The sequence below is a fragment of the Microcebus murinus genome, chromosome 2 (assembly GCF_040939455.1).
Source record: "Microcebus murinus isolate Inina chromosome 2, M.murinus_Inina_mat1.0, whole genome shotgun sequence".
NCBI lineage: Eukaryota > Metazoa > Chordata > Mammalia > Primates > Cheirogaleidae > Microcebus > Microcebus murinus.
Genome location: NC_134105.1, coordinates 92,844,567 through 92,867,178, shown reverse-complemented (window position 1 = coordinate 92,867,178; position 22,612 = coordinate 92,844,567). Strand labels below are relative to the sequence as shown.

At 39.9% G+C, this 22,612-nt stretch overlaps 1 protein-coding gene and 1 pseudogene across 2 annotated transcripts in view; one reads left to right on the top strand and one right to left on the bottom strand.

The window, feature by feature from the left end:
• Positions 1 to 22,612, top strand: part of DENND2C (DENN domain containing 2C) — a 74,363-nt gene that overhangs the window by 49,014 nt on the left and 2,737 nt on the right. The window contains exons 8-18 of one of the 2 annotated variants that reach the window (XM_012778407.3): positions 524 to 711; positions 7,209 to 7,318; positions 8,895 to 8,964; positions 9,513 to 9,590; positions 10,140 to 10,280; positions 10,793 to 10,941; positions 11,443 to 11,620; positions 13,416 to 13,457; positions 14,402 to 14,507; positions 20,917 to 21,153; positions 21,396 to 21,482. In XM_012778407.3, coding sequence (XP_012633861.3) covers positions 524 to 711; positions 7,209 to 7,318; positions 8,895 to 8,964; positions 9,513 to 9,590; positions 10,140 to 10,280; positions 10,793 to 10,941; positions 11,443 to 11,620; positions 13,416 to 13,457; positions 14,402 to 14,507; positions 20,917 to 21,153; positions 21,396 to 21,482 — 1,386 coding nt within the window. Of the gene's footprint in view, positions 1 to 523; positions 712 to 7,208; positions 7,319 to 8,894; positions 8,965 to 9,512; positions 9,591 to 10,139; positions 10,281 to 10,792; positions 10,942 to 11,442; positions 11,621 to 13,415; positions 13,458 to 14,401; positions 14,508 to 20,913; positions 21,154 to 21,395; positions 21,483 to 22,612 lie in introns of both variants that reach the window. The other variant, XM_020282199.2, reaches the window with a different exon arrangement.
• LOC105878715 (sigma non-opioid intracellular receptor 1 pseudogene) lies at positions 2,563 to 3,233 on the bottom strand (annotated as a pseudogene).

The following is a 22,612-nucleotide window of genomic DNA, read 5'->3' as shown; positions in this document are numbered from 1 at the left end:
TATATCAAGGAGAGAAGGGAAAAGGACAGTTTCTTTAATGTGAGGATAATTTTTGTTTTAATTTTTCAGATTCATCCCTTTCTGTACTTACTCCCTGTAGAATGCAATTCTTTTATCAGATCTGCCCCACCCCACCCTTTAATTTCATGGTATTCCAGGCAGTGGCATCTACTGGCATCTACTGTCTGTCAATCCAGTGCTTTTTCCTGACATTTTCCATGTGTCCTGGTGTGATGCCATGAAAGATGTGTTGGGACATACATAGAGTGTTGGTTGGGACATGAAATGTTAGTCTCACTGCTGCCCAGAGGTGGAGTAGGGTCCCTGAGCACTTGTGACAGCTGTACTTATCCTCCAGCTATGTCATAGCCCTAACAGGTATGTCTGTGTGGCAGATATTGGTTAGTCAATATTCATTCAGCAATGACTGTGTGAAGATTAGTCCTATATGGGTCATGACCTCTAGATGCTAGAGGAGAGATAGGACTATGGAGAAAAACATAGCTCCATGATTTCATTCCAGATCGCCACAAGCGCTTAGCACAACTGCAGCAGTCCTCCAAGAGGAATCCTCACTACCAGACCTTGGAGCGGGATCTTATTGAATTACAGGAGCAGCAGCTGTTTGAACTCTTTGTGGTGGTATCTCTACAGAGGAAACCATCAGGAATAAGCTATATTCCCCAAATCATACAACAATTCCCTAGCAAGGTAAGTATAAGGAGGCCAAGAAGCATTCAGGAATGTTCCAGTGTCTCTGTATTTATTTCCTAGCTTTCTGTTTATTGTTATCTCAACCAGCTTTTACCAATAACTGTACTTGTGATAGGATCTGATAAGTGACTTTAATGACATCTTATGTTAGGCATGAGCTGCAACCAAAGGAAAAAAACAAAACAAAGTCATTCTCCAAGTCACTTTTTTATTTTTGGCTTTGCCATTTGATCTTTAACAAGTTACAAAGCCACAATTTTCTCATCCTTGAGGAGAGGGGAGTAATAAATATGGCAGACCAGACGTGGTGGTTCATGCCTATAATCCCAGCACATTGAGAGGCCAAGGTGAGAGGATCACTTGAGGACAGGAGTTTGAGACCAGCCAGGGCAACATAGCAAGACCCCTATCTCTCTAAAAAATAGTAAATTAATAATATTTTTAAAAATTAGCCAAGCATTATGGTGCATACCTGTAGTCCTAGCTACTCAGGAGGCTGAGATAGGAGGCTCACTGGAGCCCGGGAGTTCAAGGCTGCAGTGAGTTATGATCACACCGCTGCACTCCAGCCTGGTCGAAGAAGCAAGACCCTGTCTCAAAAAAAAAAAAAAAAAAAAATTAAGAAAGAAATGTATTTTTTTTTAACTGATCAACAGGTCTTTTTTTTTTTTTTTTTTTTTTTTTGAGACAGAGTCTCACTTTGTTGCCCAGGCTAGAGTGAGTGCCATGGCGTCAGCCTAGCTCACAGCAACCTCAAACTCCTGGGCTCAAGCAATCCTGCTGCCTCAGCCTCCCAAGTAGCTGGGACTACAGGCATGCGCCACCATGCCCAGCTGATTTTTTCTGTATATATTAGTTGGTCAATTAATTTCTTTCTATTTTATAGTAGAGACAGGGTCTCACTCTTGCTCAGGCTGATTTCGAACTCCTGACCTCGAGCAATCTGCCTGCCTCGGCCTCCCAGAGTGCTAGGATTACAGGCGTAAGCCACCGCGCCCAGCCAATCAACAGGTCTTTATTAACAGAAACAGACAGATGGACAGAGAATGTAGCAAGGGCTGTCTGAAATCATGATGGGGGTGTGTGTTTGCACAGAGAGGCCTTCTCTAGGCCAAGCGTGGCCCCTTGAAATTAGGCCCACATCTCCTCAGTGGTGGGCCCTGGGCTAATGCCAGCTTCCCCATCACACCCCTGAGGGAGAACAGAGATCTTTTAGGAATGGAAGACTCTGACTTCAGCATTCTCCACATTACTCTGATTCTCCAGGTGACTTGGTTGCTGAGGAGGTGGGGGACAAGCCACAGGGGCACTTGCATAGCAGGGGAGTAGAATGGGGATAAGGCATATGGTGAGGTCAGGGGAGAAGGGGAAGGGCATCACAGCTGCAGGTGATGGGAGCGTCCAAAGGGCAGCTTCTCTCCATTGCCTCCAAATTGCTGCTGGGTTGAGGAGTCAGACTGAGGCAGTGTAATACCCACCCCCATCCTCAACTCCAGAATCCTGACTGGGGGGAGTGGGTGGGAAGCTCTGGAAAGGCCTGAGTTAATGAGTCAAGCTTTTGGTGTATGTGTTTGAACATGAATGGCTCTCTCATATATGTGAGGCTCCCTCTCTGGATGGGTGTGAGTGTGTGATCCTGCTGTACACACAGATCTCTGTATCTATATGTGTCCCATTTGTGTCTCTGTGTTTGGATGTATAAGCATGGATGTCCCTGCTTGTACACAGGAACTTGACATCTGCATGGTGTGAGTATGTCCCTGTCTGTAAACATGGGCTCCAGCAGGTGGACATGTGTGGGCCTGCCCACTCCTGTTCATCCGCAGCTCTTCCTTCAGGCCTGGCTGGTCAGGGGTCCTGGCTGAAGAGGTAGGTGGTGAGCTCAAGTCGGAGGCCCGGGCGTAGGAGCAAAGAGTGTAGAAGAGGGTGAGGAAGTCCTGGGTGCTGAAGACAGTGTCAGCCAGTGCGAAGGCCAGGGTAGATGGGATGACACCCCGGCCATACTCCACCATCCCTGTGTTTGGGCCCCACTACACAGCAGTTGCCTCTCCAGGCCCATGCACTACCGTCTCCCCTGGGTAGAAGACCTCACTTTTGGTGGTGCCCTCTCTCCACTGGTGGAAGGTGCCAGAGATGATGGTGTCCTATATTTCAGCCCAGTAGCGCCCTGAGTGGCCACGGGAGCCCAGGGCGGTGCAGAAGAGCTGCACTTACTCTGACAGCGAGGCGTGCAGGAGGCACATGGCACCCATCCAGCCGCCCTCGTTAACGAACACCCACTGCAGCTCCTTGTCGGGCAGCACGTGGCCCGGGTGCAGCCACCGCAGCAGCACTATCAGCCGAGAGAAGGCCAGCTCGTGGTCCAGCCCAGCGTACTGCCGCGCCAGCTGCGCAATCTCTTCCTGCTAGAAGACGAAGCTCTGAGGACCCAGCCAGAGCCAGACGACCTGGGCTAGCACAGCTATGGCAGCCAGAAGCAGTGCGGCCCACACCCACCGCCAGCCCACCGCCCACTGCATCCCGGCGGGCAGCCTGGCTGAAAGAAATGTATTAATTCTGGGTTCAGGACTAGGTCTAAGAAAATAAAAATAAATGTAGTAGAATAAGGTGGTAGTGGTTTAGAGCATAGACTCTGAGCCAGCATACTGCATTTACTGCTTATTAGCTCTGTGACTTTGAGCAGTTACTTAACCTCTTTGTGCCTCAATTTCTTCATTTGGAAAATGGAGATAATCACAATAGTATCTACCCTTTTGAGTTGTAGTGATGATTAAATGAGCTAATTTGTATAAAGCACTTAGAACAGTGTCTGGCATATATAGTAAGCACCATATAATGTTATCCATTAGTAATAATTTAATAAGATTATGTAAATTACTTAATGCAGCTTCTGGCATAGTATGCACTTGATAAATGGTAGCTGTTATTATTAACAATATTATTTGGTTTGTTCTACCTTTCTAAAAAATCATTCATTCATTCAATCAAATATTTTAAAAATACCTACTGTTTTCCAGGATTAGATGATGAGAGTACAACTGAATAAAAGGTCTTCTTAGTCCCTGTTCTTATAAAGCTTATTGAGTCTATGAGTAAATTGAGCCCACAGGCATTTGTTTGGTTTTTTTCTTCTTTTTTTTGCATTTCATTAAAATTTTTTAAAAGTAACAATGATTTTTGTTGCCAACTTTTAAAAATCAAATTTCACTTACAAATCCATATAACTGCCTTTTCCTGAGAAACTGGAAAGACTGCCAACCCTTAGCCTACATTCCTAAGGGTCAGGAATTGGCTGAAGCTGAGTAAAGAACAGGACTTCTTGGCAAGTGACCAGTGCAATTGTACAAGGCCCCCTCCCTCTGCTGCTCAGAGGGACCCTATGCTTAGGGTTTAATGCATTGCAGTCACCATCTTGAAAATGCTTAATAATTTTATCTTTGAATGTGTGTTTTGTAAGAGAAGTCTGATGGGAAAATGGGATGTGTGCCAAGGTCTTAAAGCCACAGTTCATGCATCAAGTCAATCTCCTGCCACCTACCTAGGATGGATTCTTAGTTGTCCTATTCCCTAATGCCTGGTTCCCGGGCCCTAGCTGGCTTCCTTCATACTCTCACTCAGTGACTGCTGCCACCTTCGTCTCTCCCTTACTCAGGCTCGGGCACAGTCTGGGAAGAGTTGGACTAGACAGGCATTGCCCTGTAGCATATGAGAGCAGCCCACCCTGCCCTGGGCCGGTAGTACCACTTGTGTCCAGGGGGTTACTTGGTAGAGGCAAACCTTTCCACCACCCCCAATCCCAGGCTGCAATTCCATGGGAGCTACCCAACTGCTATGGGTTGGGATGTTATGTTAGCTGTATAGGAAGGGAAATTGATGCCTGGCTCAGTTTCCTTACCCCCAGTCAGGACAGAGTCTCAGTTCTGCAGCTGCCTGGAGAGGAAACCCAACAGCTCATGGGCCCCTAGGTGCTTGTAAGAGTTTGCACTCATCCCCCAGGATCCTCATACCTGAGGGACTTTGGCATTAAATAGCAAATAAAAGCTCCTTTGCAGGTTGGGTGACCACAGAAAAAAGGAAAGTTTTATATTCTATTTTATATTTAATTTTTCTTGCTTTTTGAACGAGGGGCCCCACATTTTCATTTTGTACTATGCCCTGCGAATTTTGTACCTTGTTCTAGTAAGGAGCGATCCCTTTAAATAGGGACATTCACTCACTTACTTTCAAACTTATTACTTGGGCCACTTCTCTAAGTTGTTTGCTCTGCCATTTTAGGATTGGGGTTTGTAACCCTGATGTATATGTTTCACTAAAATAACTAGTAAAGTACAATTGTACTAGAATCTAACAGTCACTTTCTGCATGGACTCTCATTTTTTTAAAAGTCCTCAATAACATCCATACAGTAAATAAATCAATAAGTTTAATTTCTCATAAAATTCCTAATGTAGCCTGAGAGCAAAACATCACAACGCTGTTTAGTAAAACAGTACTATTAATAATATAGTCTAAAATAATGTCATCTAAATAGTCATGAGTAAGCAAATTTCTCAAAAGGAGCTGAATATTTTCCTGGTTTTGATCAGTCTTACAATTGCAGAGGAATATTTAAGCCTGAATTAATGGTCTCAGAACCAGATAAGGACCCAGTTGACTCTAGCAATGATTTAGGATTTAGGGATGTCTGTAAGTAAAAAAGCATCTTTGTGCCTAACGCACCCATAAGTTAGGGAGGAAAAGAGCTGATTGAGCCCTTTTTTTTTTTTTTTTTTTGAGTCAGAGTGTCACTCTGTTGCCTGGACTAAAGTGCCGTGGCATCAGTCTAGCTCACAGCAACCTCAAACTCCTGGGCTCAAGCAATCTTCCTGCCTCAGCCTCCCAAGTAACTGGGACTACAGGCATATGCCACCATGCCCGACTAATTTTATATACATATTTTTAGTTGGTCAATTAATTTCTTTCTATTTTTAGTAGAGATGGGGTCTCGCTCTTGCTCAGGCTGGTTTCGAACTCCTGACCTTGAGTGATCCTCCCGCCTCAGCCTCCCAGAGTGCTAGGATTACAGGTGTGAGCCACCTCACCCGGCCAGATTGAGCCCTTTTTTGATTCTCTTGTGGCAGCCTTGAACAGAGATGATTGTGCATCATTTAACAATATAAAAATAATAGAGTATACTACAACTAAAAATTTGTAAGAATGCTTTTTCGTTTTTTAAGAGATTAATATCCAAGTGACCCAGAATGGCTGCATTTTTTTTTTTTTTTAAGAAATTAGAGGCAGGGCACAGTGGTTCATGCCTGTAGTCTTAGCTAGCTACTTAAGAGTCTGAGGTAGGAGGATCACTTGTATCCAGAAGTTCAAAGCCAGCCTAGGCAACATAACAGCACTCCTTCTCAAAAAGAAATTAAAAGATAGGTCATTTTTATTTGTTGTCTCAAATCAATATGGTAATTAGGCTTGTTTTTGTAGACAGGTCATACTAATTTCTAAATGCCTGGTTTCATTAAATTTAGACTATCTTTTAAAGTATAATGTCAGACTTATGAAAGAAGGTCTTCCATGCCAAAATTTTATAGGAAGTTGCAAAGCAGTAATTAGGTAGCAAAGATTATATGCTTAGGGAAATGATTATATACAAGATAGATTCTAAAAATAGTATCTTTTCTAAATAACATTCATCTGCCATTTCAAAGCATCTTTGATTATTGATCAGAGAGTTTCTTGAACTGACTAGGTTTTTGCTCTTAGTATATTGTAGAATGGAGTTTTATTTATCTTATATCCCATGATTTATTTAAAAAATACTGGATTTCCCACTGGTATGTGAATCCTGACTTAAGATTTTACCTCTAGGCCGGGCGCAGTGGCTCACGCCTGTAATCCTAGTACTGTGGGAGACCGAGGCGGGCAGATTGCTCGAAGTCAGGAGTTCGAAACTAGCCTGAGCAAGAGCGAGACCCCATCTCTACTATAAATGGAAAGAAATTAATTGGCCAACTAATATATATATATAGAAAAAATTAGCCAGGCATGGTGGCGCATGCCTGTAGTCCCAGCTACTCGGGAGGCTGAGGCAGGAGGATTGCTTGAGCCCAGGAGATTGAGGCTGCTGTGAGCTAGGCTGATGCAACAGCACTCACTCTAGCCTGGACAACAAAGTAAGACTCTGTCTCAAATTAAAAAAAAAAAAAAAAAAAAATTTACCTCTAGATAAGAAACTATTTTCAATCATCTCTCCTAGACTAGATTATAATGGATACCCACATATGCCATTTCTATGTAAAAATAGGATTCTTTATTCTTAGTAATTCTTCTCAATGTATCTTCAGTGATTTCCAGTCTTAGCCTTCGTGTTTTGATAGACAATACAAAATCATGCTGAGACAACTGCTCGGGCTTATCAGGGACTTCTTTTCCTGAGACCAAGCTGAGTGTTGTGTTTCTATTCTCCACTTACATTGAATAATAGTCACCTATCGTGCTATCTTTTTCAGGGTGATCATGGCTATAAACAATCCAAAGACACTGAAGAGAGGCTCAAAGTTATCCCAAAATTTTGTTTTCCTGACTCAAAGGACTGGGTCCCAACCTCAGAACTCAAGAGGTAAATGGGGTACTTTATCTGATTTCTACTTGTTAGAACTGCAAAAATAAAATCAGAGTTTTTGAGAAATGGCTAGAGCTAGGAGTGAAGCTGCATGAACACTGGCAGATCAAGGATGCAGTGGGAGGAAAGGAAGTGGAATTAGAACATTTCCTATGTGTGGTTTGGAAAAAAAAAACATGGAATAATTTCAGTTCAAAGGGGAAACAACTTTGAGAGTCTCTTTAGTTTGCCAATTCTGCAGAAAAAATTGTTCCACTTTACATAAAATTAGAAATGCCCCCAAGTGGACAGAAAGGAAAAAGGACTTGGATTTTGGGACACAATCTAGAAACAGGGATAAAACAAGCAATATCTTCATCTTGTTTCTTTTTCAAGTTGATAGAAGAAGCCACAGCCCAGATTATATGTTCCCCTGTGGAACTTGTACAAAGAGAGACTCCAGTTTGAGAACTATGGATATAATGAGAAGGGAGTGATTAAAGAATTTCTACCAGGTGTCTAGAGGAAATTACTGTTTTTAATTAATAAACCATTATCACCTGAATCCTGCTTGTAAATCAATAACTGCTTTGTTCAACACTGTAATTATTGATGATGCTGCTTAGGTTGAAAAGCTTGATTTAGTTGAACCATATCACATGCCAGTGACCTGCTGGATGACAGCCTCAGCTGTTGCTTAAGTATCTCTGCATGACTTCAAAGGGAAGTTGAGGGGAAAAAAAATAGCTCTGCATTTCCACCTCACATTGCCTCCAGGCTAAGCTGCCATCTCTCATAACCAGTTCAGCCTGATCAACACTCTCATCTCTCAGCCATCAGCGTTGATGCTCTTGTGTTGTCAGCTGTATTGCTAACCACGTAGGCAGCTTCTTTCATATTGGCTTGACTGCTCCATGGTTGGCTTTTCCCCCCATGTTATGTATGTTTATTCTAGACTATTTGGAAAATATAGAAGAATAAATTAAAAACAGAAATTAGAACTCACTGGCAATCTGGTTACTCAAAGATAGTCACTGTAAATATTTTAACATATTCCCTCCCAATCTATATTTTTGGCCATATATATATTTATTATTCAAATTTGGATTTCTTTGATTATTAATGAGTTTCTTTCTTGGGCATCTTTAGGTCTTTTTTTTGTAAATTATCTATGCAAATCTTTTGCCCATGTTGATTTTTTCTTATTGATTTTTATATATTGGTGATATAATCCTTTGCCTAGCACTGTTGCATATGGCTTCTGAGAACTAAATAGAAGAATTTGGGAATTTGGGATGAGGAAATGGCATATCCAAATATTTTATAGCTTACCTATATGTTTGGCCATATTGGGCATTCAACAAAAGGAGAATGAGCTTGATTAATAGCTAGAGTGTATAAATAAGAGAGTAAAAGGAGGCAACAGCATTAATAGCGTATCCAATACCTTATTCTCTCTAGTACAAGGCAAGATATTCTTAAGGAAAAAAGCAATAAATTTAATTTTATTACCCTAATTTTCAATTGTTTGTTCCACGAGGAATGCTATAAGCAGTTGTTTGGATCTCAGAATAACTATTGGCTATTTTTACAGTGAAACGTTCTCTTTTGTCTTGACTGGAGAAGATGGAAGCCGGTGGTTTGGTTACTGTAAGAAGCTCTTGGTAAGTACTGAACCTGTGCTACAGACAGGGTTGCTCAAGGAACAATAGAGTCAGACTAGGGACTTCAGAAATACTCTCTCTGGATGAGTTTGAGAATTACTCAATGATCTGTGTATTAAAGAAGCTTTGTTAGCTTTAAACAGCAAGAGCAACATGGGGGTTAGCCACAGAGTGTTCCAAACCATGGATTGTTCCAAAATAGAAGGGGTATAGATTTATTTTATTTGTTTATTTGTTTATAATAGAGGAAATAACCACTGACGTATTGGCTGAATATCAGTCTGGGTATATTTGAGGAATGGAGTACAATGAGCCAGTCAAAGAAGTTCTGTGTTACCAACCGTACTAGGGCTTTCTTCTTAATTAGAATACCTCACTAAATCTAGAATAAATCATGCTATCATTTTTAGCACTTCTCACATCTTTCAGTGTTCATTGAGGGTGAGAGTCCTGGTTCCTGCTCTGTACTGAAGAGTATTAATAGTCCAAATTAGTAAAAACTTGTGCTGGTTAGTCGTTTTATTGTTTTGTTTTATTTTTTCTTTTAGCCAGAAGGCAAAGGAAAGCGACTCCCTGAGGTATACTGCATGGTTAGTCGCTTAGGCTGCTTCAATCTTTTTTCAAAGGTGAGTGGAGAATGGACTCTGAAAAGTGGTATTCTTTCTAAGTTCTCAATGTCAAGTGTCATAGACTTTAACATCTTACTTTAGAAAGGTTCCCTGTTAGTAAATTAGGAGCCACAAGGCTTGAAGACTTAAATTCAGATCCCTAACCCAGCTGCTGGTGTTATATCATCCTCATTTTGGTTTGCTGAAACTCCAGCTTAAGGGAGAATATAACCTAAAGCTTATCTTGCCTCATGTCTCTGCTAGATGCCAAATTGCAGGATATCACTGTCAATGTCACCTTCTTGGCCCCTCTCTTAGTAAAATGAAAAGGGGCTCCTTGTCTAAAAATAAGTTGATTTATGTTAGTAACTTTTTTTAGAGGGTATAAAGAATACCCCCTAAGAGATATGATGCTTATGGAATTATTATTGGCTACTGAAGCTTATCTGTCTTAAATTCTATTGGTGTTATTTTCAAGTTTGTACAGCAAGTTTGGCAGTTCCTGTAATAAGATTCTTTTATGTATTTTAACTGAGTCCCTGATAAAATAACATTTTGTGTGTATAGATTCTGGATGAAGTGGAAAAGAGAAGAGAAATGTCTCCAGCTCTTGTTTACCCCTTCATGCAGAGTGTCATGGAAGCTCCCTTCCCAGCTCCTGGACGCACCATCACAGTTAAGAGCTACCTTCCTGGGGCTGGAGATGGGGTAAGTTAGCTTGTTTTGGAAAGGTTTGATACCCAGCAAAAAGCAGGCCTTATACTAACAAGCAGAGTTTCCAGAAGCCCAAGGGCATAATTTTCTCTTTTTCATAAACCGTGAAGAATATATTTTAGCTTCATAAGGAACTGGAGAAATATCCAATTGATCTGTGACACTGTTGTTCCTAGACCCAGGACCCAGAGATTTTCTATCATACATAGATTGAACCCCTTTGTAATGACAACTTCAATGTGATAAATGAAGATTATACATACTGTTATCAGATGGAATAAAGGATTTTACCTTCAGTTTACAGCACAAGATAAACTGTGGGCTTTGGGATCAGCACAACCTGGAACTCTTGGGCTCAAGCACCACATCCATCTAATTTGCTATTCACAAAATGTAGAGCAAACGTTCTTTCTTGCACTTAACTTGTATAAGAATGACAGGATCCATTTATCATTAGGGATTGTTTTCCAACGTCAGCTTCCCTGATTCAAACTTTTGCATTTCAGTCAATTGAACTCTGCCGACCACTAGATTCCCGATTGGAACATGTTGATTTTGAATGTCTCTTTAAGTGCCTGAGTGTGTGTCACCTCATCCGAGTCTGTGCCTCTCTTCTCTTGGAGCGGAGGGTAATCTTTGTTGCCAACAGCCTAAGGTAAGAAATAAATGAAATATGTCACTTCATACTGGTGTTTAACTTGTTCTTACTATTTTAAAATTTGGGCATATTAAAAAAATGTAGGATCAGTTTGTCATTTAACTAAAGATATAATGACATGGATAATTCCAAATAATCAAAAAGCCATTTGCATTAGGCTATACCAGTGACTTTTTTGAGTTGTAATAAATTAACCTTTTAAACACACCTTAAACTGCTGTTAAAAATTGGTAATGCTTTTCTAAGTACACACTAATTTTTAGCATGATGACTTATGGGGAAAAGCTGGATTGAGATTAAACAATTGTCAATAAATTAAGTTTAAATTTTAAGTAAAATTTTAAAAATTAATAAGTATTCACAGAATTATTAATCTATTATCACTAACCATCAGTTTTGTAAATCAGCATCAGTTTTGTAAATCTTTAACACAGTACCTGAAATGCCCTCTACATTGCTGCTCTATTTATGACACTATTTGCTTTCTCTTCTGGCTAGTACTCTGTCAAAATGTGGCCATGCCGTGGTAGCCACACTGTATCCATTCACCTGGCAGCATACCTACATCCCAGTCCTGCCAGCATCTATGATCGACATTGTGTGCTCACCTACTCCATTCCTTATTGGAATCCTAGCTTGCTCCTTACCACAACTCCAGGACCTACCCATTGAAGAGGTGAGATGGAAGAAATAGTACCTGTGGAAAATATTGGAACCTTGACAAATGAAAATAAGTTATCTTTAAGAGTGATAGAATTATTAAATATTAATATTAAAATAACAATTATTAATATATTATGCTGTCATATTTTGGTATCTTTTATTAAAGTAAAAAATTTCTATAGTACACATGAATCCAAAGTTATAGCTTACAATAGTAAACCATGGGTTCATTCTTGTATTATTCTGAAGGGTAGGTCTTTTATTTTTAAAGTCAAACACAAAAACTACTCAAAGTTAACTTAAGAAATTGTTTTAAGCCAGGTGTAGTGGCTCTTGCTTGTGATCCTAGCACTTTGGGAGGCCAAGGCAGGAGAATTGCTCGAGGCCAGGAGTTCGAGACCAGTGTAAGCAAGAGCAAGACCCCGTCTCTACAAAAAATAGAAAAATTAGCTGGATGTAGTGCTCAAGCCCAGGAGTTTGAGGTTGTGGTGAGCCATCACGATGCCACTGTACTCTAGCCTGGGCAATAGAGTGAGACCTTGTCTCTAAAAAATTTTTTTTGTATTAGCCGGGCATGGTGGTGCATGCCTGTAGTCCCAGCTACTCGGGAGGCTGAGGCAGTAGGATCTCTTGAGCCCAGCAGTTTGAGGTTGCTGTGAGCTAGGCTGATGCCACGGCACTCACTCTAGCCTGGGCAACAAAGCGAGACTCTGTCTCAAAAAAAAAAAAAAAAAGAAAGTCAAACTTTTTATAAGTAGTTGTGCCAATTTAAACTTCTTCTAACAGCTTATGAAAATTCTTATTGTTCCATATCATCATCAGCACTTACTATCTATCATAAGTTTGTGTAATTTAGCCTATCTGGTGGGTGGGTAGTGGTATTCTAGTTGTGGTTTAATTTGCATTCCTTGGTTACTGTTGAAGTTGGGCATCCTTCTATGTGTTTATTGGCCATTTGAATATTTTGTAAAATCCATTGTCTTTTTTAAAAAAACTTTATCATGGAAAATTTCGAACATATGTAAAAGTAAACGGATTAAATTAATTCTTGTGTGTCAGTTACTCTACTTCAGTACTTATCAAGTCAGGTCATGTTCAGTCTTTACCCTGACCCATTCCTCTCTCCCATTTTTTTTTTAGAGACTGGGGTCTTGTTCTGTTGCTCAGGCTGGAGTGCATGATCATAGCACACTACTTCCTTGAACTGCCAGGCTCAAGTGATCCTCCTGTCTTAGCTTCCTGAGAAGCTGGGACTACTAGCACATACCATCCGAGCTGACTAATATTTCTTATTTTTTTAAAGATGGAGTCTCACTATGTTGCCCAGGCTTGTCTCAAACTCCTTACCTCAAGTGATACTCCTGAGTCTCTGGGATTACAGAAATGAGCCACACTGCCTGGCTTGTCCTATAATATTTTGAAATGTATCCTGGCATAATTTCATCTGTAATATTAAAGTATGAATCTCTGTAACATAAAGGCATTTTTAAACATAACCTCAATACCATTGTAGCTAAGTTATTTAACAGTTCCTTTAAGTCTCTTTTAATTTATAGGTGTGCACACCATCATGTTTTTTACTTGCAATTTATTTGCTGTGTTCATAGGTTAACTTTTTTTTTCATTAGATCTTTACAGTCACTTAGAAATGGGTTAACTTTTAAATGGGCTACAACTTTGAGTTAATTTTGTTTAAAACTATTCCCATGGCCTGAAATAATTGAAACACCATTCCTGATCTGGCAGTGCCTAATGTATTTGTGTGTGAATGTCTCTGGTTGAACTCGCCTGGCTCCTTTATTTCATAGGTGCTGATAGTTGATCTCTGTGCAGACAAGTTCTTACAGGAGGTGAGTGCCAAAGGAGGTGATTACATAATGTTTTAGGATAAAGGTCTATCTTAGATAATTGGACAGACAATATGTGAAAGTACTTAGAGAAGATGACTCAGGCAAGACTTTTAGTTCCTACACATACTTGAATTGACATTATGGGCCAAGCGTACAAGATTGACCTGAAAAATTTGGCTTGGATTTATAGTTGTTTATCCCAAAGAAGGAAAGAGGAAACAGAATAAATGTCATTCTCAAAAGAGGTAACCCTCCCTTCAACTCCAAATGGGTTGACATATAAGCCTCTAATTTAATCAAATGTAAAAAGCATTTATTAAACACCAATATTTTCTAGATATTCTGTCAGGCAGTCAGAATCTAAAGATAAGTGGGACACAGTTTGATTCCTGAGGGGAAGACATGTACATAAAATTTTAGAAATTATATAATAGAAATCTGTACCAGGTACAGTAGGGAGAAAAAAAGAAGTGGTCATTTATTTTGGCTATTAAAGTAGAAAGGAAGAGTTAGTAAAGCCTTCTCAGAGCAGCCGTCTGGATGTAACTTGTACATAGGTTTGTGCACTGAAACACAGAAGGAAAAGAATAAGAATATTTCCCAGGACTTTGTCTTTTTTCAAAATCAATTAGCTCATCACATTTGAAACACCATTTATTTGGGGATGATCTTTGTAATATAGCATAAGACTTTATTAGATAAGAGATATGTGGTAGAAGAGTGTGAGAAATTTTTATAAAGTATATTATTTATTTTTTAATAGTTAAATACAGTTAAAATATATACCCCATAAGCATCATAGAGTCTATTTCATGTACAGAAAGAAACTTTAGACTATTTAACCAAAATATATACAAATTCACCTGTGGAATTTTGCTTTATTAACTAGTGCATGTTTGAGACTTTCTCAAAGCTCATACAAAAATCTCAATTTTTTTCTTAAGGTATCTGATGAGGATGAAATTTTACCATCTAAACTACAAGCTGCCCTAGTGCAGATTTTGGAAGAACGAAATGAAATCTTGACTCAGGAGCAGAATTTTTCACAAGGTATGAGACAAGTGGGCCAAATACTTAAGGTTAAGGCAGCAAAGACTTACTGAATGCCCGGCACTCTGTTAAAGGATATACAAAAGTAGAATTAGGCTGCCTGTACCTTGAAAATCTTCTAATCAGCTTCCTTGCTTATCCTCAATATGTCAGATGCCCTTCTATTTCAGGACCTTTGCACTTGCTCAGTTACATTTACAGAATGCTATTGCCTCAGATAGCCACATGACTCCTGCACTTTCTTCCTATACATCCATGCTCAAATTTTGCTTTCTTGCTGAGTCCTTTCCTGATGTCCTGTTTAAAACTATGCCTATTCCACATGCACTCCCTGTCCTCTTCCCCTTGACTTATTTTTTCTGCATGGCTTTTATCCCCATCTCATGTGCTAGGATGTAAGTTCCATAAGAGCAGTGACTTTGTTTTGTTCTCTATCTCTGATAGTTTAAACCAGGCGTCCTCAAACTACAGCCCATGGGCCACATGCGGATGTTTTTGCCCGTTTGTTTTTTTACTTCAAAATAAGATATGTGCAGTGTGCATAGGAATTTGTTCATAGTTCTTTTTAAACTATAGTCCGGCACTCCAGCGGTCTGAGAGACAGTGAACGGGCCTCCTGTTTAAAAAGTTTGAGGACCCCTGGTTTAAACAGTATTCAATAAGTAGGCACTCAATAAGTATTGTTGCATAAATAGGCGAATATTTATTGGTTGCTTACACTGTATCAAGCATTATGTTAAGCCTGAGCATAAGCCGGGCATAGTGGCTCACGCCTGTAATCCCAGCACTCTGGGAGGCCGAGGCGGGCGGATAGCTCGAGGTCAGGAGTTCGTTTCGAAACCAGTCTGAGCAAGAGCGAGACCCCGTCTCTACTATAAATAAAAAGAAATTAATTGGCCAACTAAAAATATATAGAAAAAATTAGCCGCACATGGTGGCGCATGCCTGTAGTCTTAGCTACTCGGGAGGCTGAGGCAGAAGGATCTCTTTAGCCCAGGAGATTGAGGTTGCTGTGAGCTAGGCTGACGCCACAGCACTCTAGCCTGAGCAACAGAGTAAGACTCTGTCTCAAAAAAAAAAAAAAAGCCTTAGCATATATTAATATTTTATTTCATCCTTGCAATATCCTTATAAAGCAGGTGTTATAATTTAATTACCATTTTACATATGAGAAAACTAAAGCTATTTACTGATGGGGAACATTAGCAAAGGAGCCGATTTAGAGGAGTAAATAATAAAAAGTTTAATTTTGGATATTAAGTTTGAGATACCTAGTGGACATCCAATACCTGGCAGACATCCAAGTAGAGATGGGGTTTATATGTTAGTTTGTTTGTTTGAGACAGAGTCTTACTCTGTCACCCAGGTAGAGTACAGTGGCATCTTCATAGCTCACTGCAACCTCAAACTTTTAGGCTCAAGCAATCCTCTTGCCTCGGCCTCTCCAGTAGCTGGGAGTACAGGTACACACCACCAAGCCCAGATGATTTTTTTCTTTTTTTAGTAGAGATAGGGTCTCACTCTTGCTCAGGCTGGCCTTGAACTTCTGAGCTCAAGCAATCCTCCTGCCTCAGTCTCCCAAAGTTCTAGAATTACAAGCATGAGCCACTGAGCCCCAACTAGAGATGTTAAGAGTGTGTATGTGTGTGTGTGTGTATCAGTTTGGGATTCAGAGGACAGATTTGGGCTAAAGATATACATTTAGAAATTGCTATTTTAAAGCTGTGGGACCAGATGAGATGACCCTATAGGGTGAGTATAGTTAGAAAATAACAAAGGCTTAAGGATTGAGCTCTTGAGAATGATATGGTTAGATTTCCAACATTTAGAGGTTGGAAAGAAAGAAGGATCCTGCAAAGGAGACCAAACAGAGCAGCTAGTAAACTAGGAGAAAAACTAGGAAAGTATGTGTTAAAAACCAGAGTATGACATTGCAGAAGCTGAGTAAAGAAGTATTTCACAAAGGAAAGAGTAAGCAATTATGCTTAAGGCTGCAAAGATATCAAGTAAGATGAGGACTGAGAATTGACCAGTGGATGTGACGATAGGAAAGGTTCTAGAGACCTTGATAACAGTAGATTCGCTGGCATAGTGGGAAGTGAGATTGGAGGAGGATTCAAGAGAGAATCAGAATGCCATTCAGCTCATCATAAAATTTAATTGAATGTACAAAGGGCCAAGAATAGCCACAACACACTTGAAAAAGAACAAGATTGGAGGGCTTGCACTACTAGACGTCAAGATTTATTATAATGTCATAGTAATAAGATAGTTTGGGTTTGGTGCAGAAATAGAGCAGTAGAAAGAATAGAATAGAGAATGCACATGCATAAGGAAATTTCATGTGTATCAGCACCAGCATTTGCATTATCAGTGGAGAAAGAATGAACGATTCAATAAATGATACTAGGACAATTAGCCTTCCATAGGAAAAGAAATAAATATGGATATATACCTTAAACTAATACACAAAATTAATTCCAGTGAATATAAAGACTTAAATGTTAAAAGCAAAGCTTTTAAAAATGTTTTTAAAAGAATAGAAGAAAATATTTTTATGTCCTTAAAACAGTGATAGAGTTCTTTAAAATATGGCACAAAGACCAGAGACCATAAAGAAAAAGATCAATTGACGATGTTAAATCTTTAAAATTTCTTTTCATCAAGGGACGCCATGGAAAAGAAAAAAACAAGCTACAAACTAGGTGAAGACATTTTCAATAAATAACAAATGAATAGTGTCTAGAATTTGTTTTTTAAAAAACCCATGCAAATAAATAAGAAAAAGATAATCCAGCTGGGTGCCTAGTACTCTGGGAGGCTGAGGCGAGCAGATCGTTTGAGCTCAGGAGTTCGAGACCAGCCTGAGCAAGAGCAAGACCCCATCTCTACCAAAAATAGAAAAAATTAGCCGGACATGGTGGCACATGCCTGTAGTCCCAGCTACTTGGGAGGCTAAGGCAGAAGGATCGCTTGAGCCTAGGAGTTTGAGGTTGCTGTGAGCTAGGCTGACGACACAGCACTCTAGCCCAGGCAACAGAGTGAGACTCTGTCTCAAAAAAAAAAGATAATCCAATAGAAAAATGGGGAAACAATAGGAACAAATATTCATAGAAAAAACATGAAAGGCACATAAACATGTGAATAAATGTGCAGTCTCCTCAAAATCAAGGAAATATGATGCCATTTTTTATACTCACTGGCAAAAATTTAAAAGTCTGACAATATCAAGTATTGGTGAGAATGTGTAAATTAAACTACTTTGGAAAAACAAGTTGGCAGTACCTAGTAAAGTAAAAGGTATACCTATGCTACAACCCAGCAATTCAGTTTTTAGATATATACCCTACACTGAATCTCTTGCACATGACCACTAGAAAACAAGTACAATAATTTTCATAGTGGCATTGTAGGTAATAGCAAGAACTAAAAACAACCCAAATATCCATTGATAGAATAGGGCATTAAAAATGAATCTTAAAAACACATATTGAATAAAACAAGAAGTTACAGGAGAATGTAGTGTTTTTAAAAATGTGGAAAGACATATAAACCCTAACAAAAAATTGTTGGAGTTGCATATGTGTATAGTGAAACTATCATGTAAAGCAATGGAATGGTAAATGGAAAATTCCAGAGTATGGTCACCTTCTATTGGAGAGTAGGAGAATACTGTTGAGAGGGGGTCACACAGGGAGCTGCAGAGATACTAGTAATGTTCTGTTTGTAAGCTTTGTTTGCAGTCGGTACTTGGGTGTTCATTTCACTGTTGACCTTATGAAATATTCATACATGTAAAAGAATATATAAAGTATATACATTAAAATAGAAGTTTTAGAAAGAGAAGTTATAGAAAAACAAAATTTAAAAAAAAAGGGAATTAGATGTAAGAAAGTAGGTACAACACATAACAGACAGCTTTTCCAAGAAATCTTGCTGTAAAATGGAGGAGAAATGGGGCAGTGACTGGAAGGGATAGGAGAGCAAGGCAAAAGTGTTAAAGATAAATGCAATGGGCTAGGCCCGGTGGCTCACGCCTGTAATCCTAGCATTCTGGGAGGCCAAGGTGGGCAGATCGCTCAAGGTCAGGAGTTCGAAACCAGCCTGAGTGAGACTCCATCTCTACTAAAAATAGAAAGAAATTAATCGACCAACTAAAAAATTAGCCGGGCATGGTGGCATATGCCTATAGTCCCAGCTACTCGGGAGGCTGAGGCAGTAGGGTTGCTTGAGCCCAAGAGATTGAGGTTGCTGTGAGCTGTGAGCTAGGCTGATGCCACGGCACTCACTCTAGCCTGGGCAACAAAGTGAGACTCTGTCTCAAAAAAAAAAAAAAAAAAAGATAAGTGCACTGATGGACCATGGATTCTCAGAAGAAAAGAGATGAGAAGGAAGTCTGTTATATAAAATATAACAAAAACCTAGATTAGAATCAAAATGTAATACAGGAAAAGACCTTGGAAATCTCCTTATCAGCCTCCCTCACTACATGGATATGGATAGACCAAGAGAAGTAAAGTGAGTACCCACTATTATGCAGCTGCTTTATGGTAGAACTCCAATCAAACTCGGGTCCCTGATTCTCAGTCCTGAATGGAGCCCATGGAAAAGGGCAAGATACATTGTTCAGGGAGAAAAAAAGACCTATTTGGATATGGAAGAAGAAGGAGTCTAAGTTGAATCTGAGGTTTAAGCCTGGGACCTGGAAGACAATATAGTAGTATATTATAGGAATTAAGAATCACCTGATTTGGGAGCCCAGCATCTCCACTTACTAGATGGGATGGCCCTGGAGAATTTCTTTAATAATTTAGAGCCTCAGTTTCCTCTGTAAAAGAGAAATAATAATACCTACCTCATTGGATTATTATGTTTGTTAAAGCACTTCATATAGTACCTGACATATCTTAAGCACTCAATAAACTATTATTTTTTATAGAGTAATCAGGTACAATATGAAATGGGAAAGTTGGTTGGGCACAGTGGATCATGCCTGAAATCCCACGACTTTGGGAGACCAAGGCAGCAGAATTGCTTGAGGCCAGGAGTTGGAGACCAGCCTGGGCAATATAGTGAGACCCACGTCTCTACAAAAAATAAAATTAGCCAGATGTGTTGATACACGCCTGTAGTCTTAGCTACTTGGGAGACTGAGGTGTGAGGATCACTTGAACCCAGGAATTTGAAGCTGCAGTGAACTATGATTGCACCACTGCACTCCAGCCTGGGTGACAGAGTGAGACCCTGTCTCTAAAAAAAAAAAAAAAAAAAAAAAGTAAGTTAAGAGGGAAACTGATTTGATGGGGAAATGTGATGAATTTGATTTTAGGCATGTATTACTTAATTTATTCATAGTCTACAAAGTTCCAAAAAGGACCTGATAAAATGACTTTTAAACAAATAGAATTTATGTGCTGATGGAGAGCCATATGATGATCTCTCATAGACAGGCTGAAAATTTAGAAGGTGAAATATCAGGCTCCAGACCTAAGGTTGGGAATTTTATCATCTTAGCCAGCTCTATGTCTATGCCACATAGCTCTTAAAGGAAGGGAATGTTGAAGAGAAGTTACCTGTGGTCCATGCTCAGGAAAAGGAAGAAAAGGCAAGAAAAAAACAAACATTTGACCATAGAGGCAAGAAAGGAATCAGGAGAGCATTAAATTGTGGGGAACAAGAGAAATGAGAAGGCACTCAGCACAAATGCAGCATACAGTTTAAAGAGGAATAAAAATAGAACAAGGCCAGGCGCGGTGGCTCACGCCTGTAATCCTAGCACTCTGGGAGGCCGAGGTGGGCGATTGCTCGAGATCAGGAGTTCAAAACCAGCCTGAGCAAGAGCGAGACCCCGTCTCTACTATAAATAGAAAAAAATTAATTGGCCAACTAATATATAGAAAAAATTAGCCAGCATGGTGGTTCATGCCTGTAGTCCCAGCTACTTGGGAGGCTGAGGCAGAAGGATTGCTTGAGCCCAGGAGTTTGCGGTTGCTGTAAGCTAGGCTGACGCCATGGCACTCTAACCTGGACAACAAAGCGAGACTCTTCTCTCAAAAATAAATAAATAAATAATAATAATAATAGAAGAGCAGATTAAATTTGGCTGGTTCTCACCAGTGGCTTTGAAAGAGCAGTTACAATGAAATCACAGATGTGCAAGCCAGGCTACAAGATATACTAAGAGCATGTGTGGTAAGAAAGGTAAGGATATAAGCCATTAACTTTTTGCAGGTCATGGAGAAAGAAAGCTAAGAATGAGCATTCCTGGATTTATTCTCAGTCCTTTAATCTATGACTTCTTAGGCATGACTTCTATAACTAACTGCTCTAGCTGTGTAACTGCTCCCAGATACACAAAACTTAGGGGTTTTTTTCTTTTCTTTCTCTTTTTTCTTTCATTTTGCAGCAGATGTGACACTCAACTCTCTGGTGTCTGAAGCATTTGTCAGGTTTTTTGTGGAGCTGGTGGGACATTATTCTTTGAATATGACTGTCACTGAACGTGGGGAGCGTGTATTCCAAAGAGAGCCATTCCGTAAATCCCACACCTCCCGAAGTGTACGCCATTTCCTAAGTCTCTTCATGGAGACTCAGATGTTTGCAGGATTCATCCAGGACCGAGAGCTTCGGAAAAGTGGGGTTAAAGGTCAGTTTCCATCATAAAGTTTTCCCTCTCTATTTAGTATGTACTTGAAATGTTTGATTATAATATAAACAAAAAATAGTGCAAAGCTAAAGAGCTCAAAATCTAAGTTGTATATTATCAGAATTATTTATTTTGTAATATTGTTTTATCCATTGAATGATACGTTAGTAATGACCACATAGTTTTATTTAATTTCCAGTCTTATGTATTGGACAGTTTCACCAACATGAGTTTCCTCGTAGGTTTGTTTGAGGTCCGGGCCCTCCAGTATTTGGAAACAATTCCTGAGTCTGAGCCCAGTGGGGTGAATAGAATTTTGCGGAGTCTTGGTGAGTTGCTGTGTTTTCCTTTTAAATAAATGTAGCTGAAAAAGGTTTGCAGTAGTGGCCCTCTTCACAAAGTCTTTATAATCAGATCAGCAATAGAACATCACATCAAGTAGACTGACCAAAAACCATGACCCTAGTTCCAAAGTGTTTTATTTTTTAACTTTTTTTTTGAGACAGAGTCTCACTCTGTTGCCCAAGCTAGAGTGCTGTGGCCTCAGCCTAGCTCACAGCAACCTCAAACTCCTGGGCTTAAGTGATCCTTCTGCCTCAGCCTCCCAAGTAGCTAGAACTACAGGCATGCGCCACCATGCCCGGCTAATTTTTCTATATATTTTAGTTGGCCAATTAATTTTCTTTCTATTTTTAGTAGAGACAGGGTCTCCATCTTGCTCAGGCTGATCTTCAACTCCTAAACTCAAACAATCCTCCCGCCTCAGCCTCCCAGAGTGCTAGGATTACAGGCATGAGCCACCGCGATCAGCTCCAAAGTGTTTTAAAGAAAGGTTTTTGTTTTGTTTTGTTTTTTTGAGGCTGAGTCTTGCTCTGTCATCCTGAATAGACTAAAGTGGTGTCATTGTAGCTCACTGCGACCTCAAACTCCTGGGCTCAAGCGATCTTCTGCCTCAGCCTCCTGAGTAGCTGGGACTATAGGCTCACACCATGATGCCTGGCTAATTTTTCTATTTTTAGTAGAGACAGGGTCTTGCTTTTGTTCAGGCTGGTCTTGAACTCCTGAGCTCAAGCAATCCTCCCACCTTGGCCTCCCAGAGTGCTAGAATTACAGGTGTGAGTCACTGAGCCCAGCCAGAAAAGTCTTTTTCTCAAAGGTTGGGATTCTCCATCAGAGTGATCTATGGGGCTGTTTCCCTCAGATGAAGCTCCCTGAACTATCCTTCCTGATATGTTTGCATATCATGATTATCAGTATTTTCTAGGTCAGGTCACATTCCTTGGACATATTCCTTATAAATTCCTATAAAAACTCTGGTCCTTTTTCCCAGAAAAATGTACTTACAGCATACAAATAAATTTTGCATATTATTTTAGGGTGTTCATGAACCCCATGAAACCTATCCTTAGAACTCCAGATTAAAAACACCTGGTTTAGAGGGAGTCTGAGGCAAAAGAGG